Source organism: Kogia breviceps, chromosome 4, assembly GCF_026419965.1.
Source record: "Kogia breviceps isolate mKogBre1 chromosome 4, mKogBre1 haplotype 1, whole genome shotgun sequence".
Classification (NCBI taxonomy): domain Eukaryota; kingdom Metazoa; phylum Chordata; class Mammalia; order Artiodactyla; family Physeteridae; genus Kogia; species Kogia breviceps.
In genome coordinates, this window is record NC_081313.1 from 117,785,483 (window position 1) to 117,798,084 (window position 12,602).

Below are 12,602 nucleotides of genomic sequence, written 5' to 3' on the forward strand. Positions count from 1 at the left end.
AAACCTTGTGTATCAGTTACCGAATTTCCATATTCATCTGTTTTATTCTTATGTGATTCGTTATGTTTCCATTTTGACACAAGGGAGTTGTGTGAATAGGTCTCAAAAATGTTACAGGAAAAGGACATTCCCACCCAAATCTACAAAGCTGTGCAGAACTAGAGTCTGAGTTCTAAAAGCAAATGTAGAATATTACCTCTTTTTACAAATTCTGCACCACGTTTTACACATGCAAAAACGTAGAAAGATGGAACTCATCAACCAATTTCAACTAGCATCCAGTGCTGAGCAGAATACAGTGATTTACTGTTGTTGGAAAGAAAAACATTTAATCTTCCATTACATATTTGCAATAAAAAATGTCACGAAATGCAAGAAAACCCCCCGCTCCATCAACCGAAAATATGGACCGAGTCATTTTTACACTTACACATTCATGCGCATGGTGTCGCTCTTCACTGAGAACAATTCCTCGAAGAAAGCGCCTCCCCTCTTTCCTCCCCGCAGAAAATTTGGCAGATAGTGGAAAACCTCTAGTGAATTTTCCCGCAATAGAAGCCCGTAAAATTAGACCTTGAGAGGCATTTGAGGTAAGGTAGTCTATAAACTTCAGATATCTCTGCAGGCTTTTGAGTGTACCATGCTCTTTTCCTGGAGAGGAGGCCCAGGAGCTCGGCTTTTGCTACTCTCGCTTCTGCTCCTCGCAGCCTGGGAGGCCGGGAGCGGCCAGATCCACTACTCGGTTCCGGAGGAGGCCAAACACGGCACCTTCGTGGGCCGCATCGCCCAGGACCTGGGGCTGGAGCTGGCGGAGCTGGTGCCGCGCCTGTTCCGGGTGGCGTCCAAAGGCCGCGGGGACCTTCTGGAGGTAAATCTGCAGAATGGCATTTTGTTTGTGAATTCGCGGATCGACCGGGAGGAGCTGTGCGGGCGGAGCGCCGAGTGCAGCATCCACCTGGAGGTGATCGTGGACCGGCCGCTGCAGGTGTTCCATGTGGAGGTGGAAGTTACAGATATTAACGACAACCCGCCTGTGTTCCCTGAAAGTGAAAAAAGAATAATCATTGCTGAATCTAGACCTCCGGAAACTCGGTTCCCACTAGATGGCGCATCTGATGCAGATATTGGAGTAAACTCCGCCTTGACCTACCGAGTCTATCCCAACGATTATTTCACTTTGGACACACAAAACAACCGTGAACAAACGTCTTCGTTATCACTTGTGTTAAGGAAATCATTGGACAGAGAGGAAATTCAGGAACATAGTTTATTATTGACAGCTAGTGATGGAGGCAAACCCGAGCTGACCGGCACAGTTCAGCTGCTGATTACAATCCTGGATGTGAATGATAACGCCCCAGAATTTGACCACTTAATTTATAAAGTGAGAATGTTAGAGAATGCATTTAATGGAACATTAGTGATCAAACTAAATGCCACAGACCCTGATGATGGTATAAATGCAGACATAATTTACTCATTTAGAAGACCTGTATCGCCTGCAGTATTATATGCGTTTTCCATAAATCCCGGCAGCGGAGAAATTCGGACAAAAGGTAAATTGGATTTCGAAGAAAAGAAATTGTATGAAATATCCGTGGAAGCAACTGACAAGGGGAATATTCCAATGGCGGGTCATTGTACCATTTTGGTGGAAATAGTAGACATAAATGATAACGCCCCAGAAGTTACCGTCACTTCTTTGGCTCTTCCGGTGCAAGAGGACGCTCAGGTGGGCACTGTCATCGCCTTGATCAGCGTGTCCGACCGTGACTCCGGCGCCAACGGGCAGGTGACCTGCTCACTAACACCCCAGGTCCCCTTCAAGCTGGTGTCCACCTTCAAGAATTACTATTCACTAGTGCTTGACAGCGTCCTGGACCGAGAGAGTGTGGCGAACTATGAGGTGGTGGTGACAGCGCGGGACCGGGGCTCGCCTTCGCTGTCGGCCACAGCCAGCGTGTCCGTGGAGGTGGCCGACGTGAACGACAACGCGCCCGCGTTCGCACAGCCCGAGTACACGGTGTTGGTGAAGGAGAACAACCCGCCCGGCTGCCACATCTTCACGGTGTCGGCGCGGGACGCGGACGCGCAGGAGAACGCGCTGGTGTCCTACTCGCTGGTGGAGCGGCGGGTGGGCGAGCGAGCGCTGTCGAGCTACGTGTCGGTGCACGCGGAGAGCGGCAAGGTGTACGCGCTGCAGCCGCTGGACCACGAGGAGCTGGAGCTGCTGCAGTTCCAGGTGAGCGCGCGCGACGCGGGCGTGCCGCCTCTGGGCAGCAACGTGACGCTGCAGGTGTTCGTGCTGGACGAGAACGACAACGCGCCCGCGCTGCTGCCGCCCGGGCCGGGCGGAGGGGCGAGCGCCCTGAGCCAGCTGGTGGCGCGGTCGGTGGGCGCGGGCCACGTGGTGGCGAAAGTGCGCGCAGTGGACGCGGACTCGGGCTACAACGCGTGGCTGTCGTACGAGCTGCAGCCGGCGGCGGGTGGCGCGCGCAGCCCGTTCCGCGTGGGGCTGTACACGGGCGAGATCAGCACGACGCGCGCCCTGGACGAGGCGGACGCGCCGCGCCAGCGCCTGCTGGTGCTGGTGAAGGACCACGGCGAGCCGGCTCTGACGGCCACGGCCACCGTGCTGCTGTCGCTGGAGGACAGCGGCCAGGCGCCCAAGGCCTCTTCGCGGGCGTCGACGGGCGCCGCTGGCGCGAAGGCCGCTCTGGTGGATGTGAACGTGTACTTGATCATCGCCATCTGCGCGGTGTCCAGCCTGTTGGTGCTCACGCTGCTGCTGTACACGGCGCTGCGGTGCTCGGCGCCGCCCAGCGAGGGCGCGTGCGGGCCCGGGAAGCCCACGCTGGTGTGCTCCAGCGCGGTGGGGAGCTGGTCTTACTCGCAGCAGAGGCGGCAGAGGGTGTGCTCTGGGGAGGGGCCGCCCAAGACAGACCTCATGGCCTTCAGCCCCAGCCTTCCTCCTTGTCTGAGTTCTGCAGAGGTAACAGGTGAAAGAGAACCGGATTCAGAACAGTTGAAAGAGGTGAGGTCGTATTTGAAATTTTCCTACTGTTTTAGCCCTCCTCACAGTTTTCTATTTAAGATTCTTCAATCTCGATTTTAAGATCGTTCTTTAATTTTGCTCATCATTATGGTATTTCAGGAGTGTTACTGACATCAGTAGTTTCATTATTCTTCAGACTGAAATCTTAAGTCAAAAGCCATAATATTGTTCGTAATGTTAATAATTTCTTTTTGTTGTATTCTTAATAGTTTTAAAGTATTTATTACCTACATAAGCATTTTCAAGAAACTTCACATTGTGAGTACTTGAGCATTTAGATAACTTTTGCTTTAATGAGGCTAACCATAATTAAACACTAAAATATTTTTATTTTTAAAATTTATTCATCTACCTACATACTGGTTTGTTTTGAACAGTGCCATAACTTTTAACATAAAATCTTTTTAAAAGTGCATTTTTCTTTCTTTTCAAAAAATCTTTTTTTCTTTGCTCCCTCCTCATTTTCGTCTAGACACATCACTGTTCCCCTGTCTGATATCCAATATGAAGAAACTTATGATTTCCTTTAACATTTTTATGTTCAGTTAATTATTCACACACATGCATACACCTGGTGGGTTTTTTGTTATTGTTTCTTTTGGATAATTTATTAGAATAAATAATGCATTTTACATTTCTCAGTCACCAATACCTCGTGGAAATCCCTACAAATCTGACACTTTTAATAGCTGTGTAGTACTCCACACTTTGGATGTATCATTTTTAAAAAAATTATTAATTTATTTATCTTTTTAGTTTTGGCTGTGGAAGTCCCAAATAATTCGCTTTTATCTTCCATCTATACCACAAATATTTTTCCTCGTATATATTGATTTGTTTAGGGTGTATCTTGCCATATAAAAGTGTTTCAAAAATTTCTCTGTTTTTCTGTTATGGATTTTAAGGTCTCTAGGTTTAGTTAGGAAGATCTTCCTTTTAGATTGAATATTCATTAATTAAATTCATTTAACAAACATTTGATTTTAAATTTAATTTAATTTAAAAAATAAGTATAATTTACATATAATACTATATTAGTTTCAGATGTACAACCTAATGATTCAATATTTGTATATATTGTGAAATGATCACCACAATAAATCTACTTAACCTTCATCACTATACATAGTTACAAAATGTTTTTTCTTTTAATGAGAACTTTTAAGATCTATTCTTTAGCAACTTTCAAATGTATAATACAGCATTATTAACTATAGTCACCTATAGTCATGCTGTACATTACATCACCAGGGCTTATTTATTTTATAACTCTCAGTTTGTCTCTTGACCACCTTCACCCATTTCACCCACCCTTCACCCCTTGCATCTGGCAACTACCAATTTGTTCTCTGTATCTATGAGTTTGTTTGTTAGATTCCATATAAGTTAGGTCATTTTTTAAAATGTAGGCATTTATTGTTATAAACCTCCTTCTTAGCACTGCTTTTGCTTCACCTCATAAGTTTTGATAAGTTGTGTTTTCATTTTCACTTGTTTCAAGATATTTTTGAATTTCCCATTGATTTCATCTTTGACCCATTGGTTTCCAGGAGTGTGTTAATTTCCACATATTAGACCATTGTTGTTGGAAAAGATACTTCATATGATTTCAGTCTTTTAAAATTTGCTTACACTTGTTTTGAACCTAATATCTGATCTATCCTGGAGAATGTTCCATGTGTGCTTGAGAAAAATGTATATTCTGCTGCCCTTGGATGAAATGGTCTGTGTATATCTGTTAGGTACATTGGATGTAAAGTGTAGTTCAAGTTCCATGTTTCCTCATTGGTTTTCTTTCTTGATGATCTATCCATTGATGAAAGTGGATATTGTAATGTTGTCTATTAGTTCCTTCAGATATGTTAGTATTTGTTTTATATATTTATGTACTCTGATGTTAGGTGCATATTTATTTACAATTGTTATATCCTTTTGATGAATTGACCACTTTATCACTATTAATGGCTTTCTTTGTCTCTTGTTACAGTTTTCTACTTAATTGACTTACAGTCGATTTTTTCTGATATAAGTATAGATACCTCTGCTCTCTCTTTTGGTTTCCATTTTCATGGAATGTCTTTTTTCCATATCTTCATTTTGAGAGTGAATGTCTTGGAGGCAACATGTAGCTGATTTTATCTTTTTTTAAAAACCTATTCAGCCATGCTATGCCTTTTGATTGGACAATTTATTCCACTTATATTTAAAGTAATAATTGATAAGCAAGAACTTACTATTGCCATCTTGTTCATCATTTTCTGGTTGTTTTGTAGTTCCTTTGTTCTTTTCCTCCTCTCTTGCTATCTTCTTTTGTGAACTGATGATTTTCCATTGGGGTATACTGTGATTCCCTTTTCTTTATCTTGTGTGTACATATGTACTGTAGTTTTTTGTTTGTTTATTTTGTGGTTACCCTGTGGCTTACTTGAAATGTCTTATAGCTGTAACAGCCTATTTCAAACTGATAACTTTTATCACATACAAAAACTCTGCTCTTTTACTCTCCCCTTTATTTTTATTTATTTTTTAAAATTTATTTTATTTATCCTTTTTTTTTTTTGGCTGCGTTGGGTCTTTGTTGCTGCACGTGGGCTTTCTCTAGTTGAGGTGAGCAGGGGCTACTCTTCGTTGCAGTGCACAGGCTTCTCTCTCTGGTGGTTTCTCTTGTTGCGGAGCACAGGCTCTAGGCACACAGGCTTCAGTAGTGTGGCATGCAGGCTCAGTAGTTGTGGCTCATGGTCTCTAGAGCGCAGGCTCAGTAGTTGTGGTGCATGGGATTAGTTGCTCCACAGCATGTGGGATCTTCCCGGACCAGGGCTCAAACCCGTGTCCCCTGCACTGGAAGGCGGATTCTTAACCACTGTCTCACCAGGGAAGTCCTTGACATCTTTTTATATTGTGTATCCATTAGCGAATTATTATAGCTATATCTATTTTTAACACTTCTGGTTTTTAACCCTTACACTAGAGTTAAGTGGTTATCATGCCATCATATTACAGTATTAGATTATTCTGAATCTGACTATATATTTACCTTTATGAGTGTATTGTGTATTTTCATATGTTTTCATGTTACCAGTTAGCAGCCTTTCATTTCAGCTTGAAGAACTCCTTTCAGCATTTCTTGTAAGGCACATCTAATGGTGATGAACTCCCTCGGCTTTTGTTTGTTTGGGAAAGTCTTTATCTCACCTCCATTTCTTTCTCTTTTTAAAAATTAATTAATTTATTTAGTTTTGGCTGTGTTGGGTCTTTGTTGCTGTGCGTGGGCTTTCTCTAGTTGTGGTGAGCAGGGCTACTCTTCCTTGCGGTGCACAGGCTTCTCACTGCAGTGGCTTCTCTTGTGTGGAGCACAGTCTCTAGGCATGCAGGCTCAGTAGTTGTGGCACACGGGCTTAGTTGCTCTGTGGCATGTGGGATCTTCCCAGACCAGGGCTTGAACCCATGTCCCCTGCATTGGCAGGTGGATTCTTAACCACTGCACTACCAGGGAAGTCCTCACCTTCATATCTTTTTTGTGTGTGTGTGTGGTACATGGGCCTCTCACTATTGTGGCCTCTCCCGTTGTGGAGCACAGGCTCCGGACGCACAGGCTCAGCGGCCATGGCTCACGGGCCCAGCCGCTCCGTGGCATGTGGGATCCTCCCGGACCGGGGCCCGAACCCGTGTCCCCTGCATTGGCAGGCGGACTCTCAACCACTGCGCCACCAGGGAAGCCCCTCACCTTCATTTCTGAAGGTCAACTTTGTAGAGAAAAGTGTTCACGGTTGGCATTTTTTTCTTTCAGCTCTTTGAATATATCATCCCACTTTCTCCTGGCATATAATGCTTCTGCTGAGAAATCTGCTGATAGCCTTATGGGGGTTGTCTTGTTTAATATAAACTTTTTTCTCTTGTTGCTTTAAAATTTCTCTTTTCATATTTGATTTTATACAGTTTTAGTATAATTTGTCTTGAAGAAGATGGTTTTGCATTGAAAATTTAGGGTGACCTATTGGCTTCATGAACTTGGATGTCCAAATCCCTCCCCAGGTTTGGGAAGTTCTCATCACTATTTATATAAGTTTTGTACCTTTTTCTCTCTCTCTTCTTCTGAAACTCCAATGATTATTTCTTTTAATGGTGTCCCTTAAGTCCCATAGTCTTTCTTCATTCCTTTTCACTATTTTTTCTTTTTGCATCTCTTGATCAGATACTGTAAAATGATCTCTCTTGCTCCTTCTACTGTCTTTCTGTCACATTTCAGTTTTCTGGTTCTATAGCAGCAAGCTGTTCTCCCTTGTTCTCAGTGGCCACTAGGCATCTAAAGTATCTTGGTTCCCTGACAGTTCCAAGTCAGGTGAGAAAGATACCAGTTCCTTGAGCAGCCCTCCAAAAACCTGAAAGGCTGGATTCACACTCTTCTTTCTGCTTCCCAAGGGAGCTAGCTGCCCCCTTGCTATTCTTTGTTCTTCATGGCTCTCAGGCATCCAAACCACACCAGTTCCATCAGTTCTCTGAGTAAGGCAATATAAAAACTAGTCCCCCAGGCAGCCCTCCAAGAAGCTGAAACATTGGACACATGCTCTACTCTTCTCTTTCCCCTTGAAGGTGGAGTAGTGAACCAGGGTGTTTTTTCCTGGTGCTGAGCTGTGCCAGCTTGGGGGAGGGGCTGAGGTGAGTAAAGTAAAATTACTCTTATTTGTTTCAATACAGCTGTTTCAGCTTTATGCTCACTTAGGTACTCCAAACTTCTTAAGTTGATGATGGAATTTTTGCAAGGGTATTTTATTACATATATCATTACTAATTGGTATTTTTGTGAGAGAATTATGGCTGGAACTTTTATTCTGACGTCTTGCTGGTGTCATTTGATCCATTTTGAGTTAATTTTTGTATATAATGTGATGTAGTGGTCCAACTTCATTCCTTTGCAAGTGGATATTCAGTTGTCTTGGCATCACTTATTGAAAAAGAATTATTCTTTTACCATTGAAGTGTTTGGGAACCATTGTTGAAAATCAACTGATGAATAAATGTGGGAATTTATTTCTGGATTCTCAATTATATTCCATTGATCTATATGTCTATCCTTATCCCACTACCACATTCTCTTGATTATTGTAACTTTGTACCTAGTTTTTAAATCAAGAATCATTAGTGCTCCAACTTTGTTCTTTTTTATCAGTATTGTTTTGGCTGTTCTGGGTGTTCTTGCATTTTCTTATGAATTTTAGGATCCATTTGTCAATTTCTGCAAAAAGCCAGCTTACTTTTGACAGGGAATTTGTTGACTCTGTAGATCACTTGGGGGAGTATTGCCATTTTAACAGTATGAAATCATACTATCTTCATGAGCATGGGATTTTCCTCCCATTTGTTTACATTTTCTTTAATTCCTTTCAACAATGTTTTATAGTCTTCAGAGTATGCATTTTATATTCCTTTTGTTAAATTTATCCTTAATATTTTCATCTTTTAAAAAAATTTTATTTATTTATTATTTTGACTGCGTTGGGTCTTCGTTTCTGCACACAGGCTTTCTCTAGTTGCAGCGAGCTGGGGCTGCTCTTTGTTGCGGTGCGCGGGCTTCTCATTGCAGTGGCTTTTCATACTGTGGAGCATGGGCTCTAGGCGCATGGGCTGCAGTAGTTGGGTCTTGTGGGCTCTAGAGCACAGGCTCATTAGTTGTGGCGCACGGGCTTAGTTGCTCTGTGGCACGTGGGATCTTCCCGGACCAGGGCTCAAACCCGTGTCCCCTGTATTGGCAGGCGAATTCTTAACCACTGCACCACCAGGGAAGCCCCCTTCAATGAATTTTAAACTGTATTTTTGAGTTATTTTCTCCATGGTTTCTCTAGAGTTTACTATATACATTATAACTTAACAGTATCTCCAGATTTATATTAACTTAATTCTATTAAGACAAAAGATATTACTCTATATAGCTTTTTCTTCCACCCTTTTTGCTTTATTATTATTATAGCTATTACATCTTATAGTGGGTTGAACTGTGGCCTCCAAAATGATATGTCCACTTCCTAACCCCTGGAACCTATGAAAGTGACCTATTAGGAAAAAAAGGACTTTGAATATGTAATTAAGTTAAGGATCTTGAAATGAGTTCATCCTGGATTTTCCAGGTGGGCACTAATTCCATTGAGAAGTTTTTTTAATAAGATATAGAATAAGGGAAGACAGACACAGAGGGAAGGCCATGTGAAGATAGAAGCAGAGATTGGAGCAATGCAAATAGCCACCAAAAGCTGTATGAGGCAAGGAATGGAATCCCCACTAGAGCCTCCAGAAGCCCCCAGTACAGCCCCTCAAACACCTTGAGTTTGGATTTTTCCCCTCCAGAACTGTGAGAAAAACTGTCTTAAGCCACCCAATGTGTGGTAATTTTTTTTTGCAGCTGCAGGAAACCAATATACATCTCTATATATTACAAACCCAAAAGTGCATTGTTATAATTATTACATTATATAATTTTATATCTTTTAAAGATGCTGAGAGAAAAAAGAAAAGCAATTATATATTTATAGTGTTTCTTATTTGCCATTTCTGGTTCTGTTCATTTGTTGATGTGGATCAGAATTACCATCTGTTATCCTTTCCTTATCGAATACAGTTGTTCTTCTATCGACCTCCTTTGTACTGTAATTGGCAAAGTTGTTTCATTTCTATATATTATAGGCCCAGCAATACATTTATACATATTGTTACATACAATTGCTTTTTTAAAAGAAGAAAGGAGAAGCCTCTGGGCATTTCTCAGAAGGAGTACTCTTCCTCTCTCCCTGCCAGAGCCACAAGGGAATGTTTCTTGGATGTTCGCTCTGAGAACCTAGTGGGGTTCCTGAAAGTAAAGCCCGTAAAATTGGGTGTAGGGGGCCTGCAACTGTGCCCTCCAGGAGTTACTCACTCTCAAGATAGTCCACACCTCAGCCTTCAGCAATTTGTCAAAATTTCCATTTAAGTGTTCCCTACCAGCCTCTGGCTCTAGAAGTTTCTGCTCCATGGAAGCAGATCTTGGCTGTGACTCTCTGGATTTGCTTGTTTCTCCAGATTTCAGGGTGGAGGTTTTCCCTGTAAACTAAGTTCTCTGAAGGGTTCAGGAAAAGTCATGTATCCAGCTTTTCTTGTTGTTATTATAAGGAAAGGAGTGATAAATTCCAAGCTCTTTACATGTTGGAGCTGAAACTGGAAGTTTGTTCTTTCTGTTTATTTTTCTCAGCCTTCTCAAATGTTTCTTCTTGTTCTTGACTATGTACTAAGCAGAGCCTGTTCACTTTTTTTACTGTTTCCAATGTGGCTTTAATTTCTGTTATTATATTCTGTTATTTCTGATTTTATATTTCTCTTCCATGTATTTCATGAATTTCATCAGCTCAGTTTTCATGGTCTTTTGTGGCCTTTTCATTTTCTTTTTGAAATTCTGTATCTTTGTTTTGAGTTCTTAATTCTCTGAGACCCTTTAAAATTGTTTCATAAACCTTCTGACTAGAGACCTCTAGAGACCTGTGGGTTTTTCTGTTTTTTGCTTTTTGTTTTGGCTGGGCCATGCCACGTATGGGATGTTAGTTCCCCAACCAGGGATCAAACCTGTGCCCCTGCAGTGGAAGCATGGAGTCTTAACCACTGGACCACCAGGGAAGTTCCAGAGACCTGTGTGTTCTTATCTGTTATTTTTCATATTTATTTTCTTATTCCTTCTTGTAATATTTATGTAGATCCTATGTTGGCTCTTTTTTGATTACTATTTATCTTTGAGAGGAGTTCCTTTAGGACCTGCTATCTGCAGGTGGAAAGTGTAAATAGATGGGCCAGCAGTGGCCTGGATTAACGTGAACATTTCCTTGTGTACCATTTGTTAGAGGAGTTTGCGTGTACCTTAGCTTTTATATACCTCCAACTAATGAGAACTGGCAGCTGCAGAGCAGTTTGTCATGTAGAGTTTCCTCTTAACTTGACCGTATCCTTAGGTTCACCCTTGAAACAATGGTGCATCTGCTCACTATCACGTTCAGTCCTGCTTTCTCCCCTAGTTTTTTTTTTTTTTTGTGGTACGCGGGCCTCTCACTGTTGTGGCCTCTCCCGTTGCGGAGCACAGGCTCCGGACGCACAGGGTCAGCGACCATGGCTCACGGGCCCAGCTGCTCCGTGGCATGTGGGATCCTCCTGGACCGGGGCACGAACCCGTGTCCCCTGCATTGGCAGGCAGACTCTCAATCACTGCGCCACCAGGGAAGCCCTCTCTCCTATTCTGCGCCGACAAATGGGTTTACAGGAAAATGCTGCCTGATTTAGCCTATGTACCTAGATGTTTTTGTTCCAAACAAGGGACCTTTGGTTTTATACCTCAGTGTGAAAGCACTACTCTGGAAAACTCCAATCTACCAACTTTTCCCAAGGTCTCCAGTGGCAGGAATCCTATCTCAGCATTTTCTCTCATCTTAGCTCAATCTTCATGGCACTTGGTAACTTCTCTTCATATATACTATGGTTGAAGTTCAAATGTTTTAAAGAGTTTCATCAAAGATATAACTTTATTAAATTAAAATGTTTATCTTCATTTATCCATAATTGATAGAAATCCCACTTTTTGTCTAGTTATTGAAGGTATGTAGGAAAGGTATGTTTTTTATCTTTAACCTAACCATCTCATTGAGCTCTTTTTTAGCTCTAATTATTTTTTCTTTAATTCTCTGGGATTTTATGAGTAGAAAATTATATTACCTATAAGTTTATCATCTAACAGTATATTTTATACTCCTCTCTAACACACACACACACACACACACACACACACACACAGAGTTCCTTATCTTGTGTTGTCCAGAATATCCAAGTCAGTATTGAATAATAACTATGACATGAAGTGTGGTGTTATGCTCCTGATTTTTCATGGGAATAATTCTAGTGTTTTTACTGTTTAAAATGAAGATGGCCATTTTTTTTGTGATAGCTGTCAACTTTTTATCAACTTTCTTTTAACTATGTATCACAATAATTATCTGGAAATACTTTGTTTTGAAACTTAATATAATGTGGGATTTGTGTAGAGTCCTTTTTGGAGAACGTTGATAGTGTCTTTCTCAGATCTTTATTTTAGGTTAGGCACTCCTAATAAACTGATGTCAGGTAAGGTGGTTGGTAGTGGTTGCAAGCCTTCCTTTTCAGCCACACTTGATGAAAATCTTTTCTGCAGCTCAGAGGAAGATCTGGTGTGACCGCTTACCAAATATATAGGAATATGAAATTTGATATAGGTAAAATATGTGATTGAATCAGATTGGCTAGCTCTTAACACAATGACATTCAGCAAATTTGAGTTAAAAATTAAGTATAAAAGTCTAGGACTGGGACTTTCCTGGTGGCGCAGTGGTTAAGAATCCACCTGCCAATGCAGGGGACACGGGTTCGAGCCCTGGTCCGGGAAGATCCCACACGCTGCGGAGCAACTAAGCCTATGTACCACAACTACTGAGCCTGCGCTCTAGAGCCCACGAGCCACAACTACTGAGCCCGTGTGCCACAACTGCTGAAGCCTGTGCACCCTAGAGCC

General features: G+C 42.0%; 1 protein-coding gene across 13 annotated transcripts in view; it reads left to right on the forward strand.

Annotated features, from left to right (window-relative positions):
• Positions 1-12,602, forward strand: part of LOC131755055 (protocadherin alpha-C2) — a 161,345-nt gene that overhangs the window by 63,803 nt on the left and 84,940 nt on the right. Inside the window, exon 1 of one of the 13 annotated variants that reach the window (XM_067031795.1) lies at positions 500-3,034. The exons of the other annotated variants lie outside the window; for them this stretch is intronic. Coding sequence (XP_066887896.1) covers positions 641-3,034 — 2,394 coding nt within the window. The 5' untranslated portion in view covers positions 500-640. Of the gene's footprint in view, positions 1-499; positions 3,035-12,602 lie in introns of those variants that run through there. 13 annotated transcript variants of the gene reach the window in all.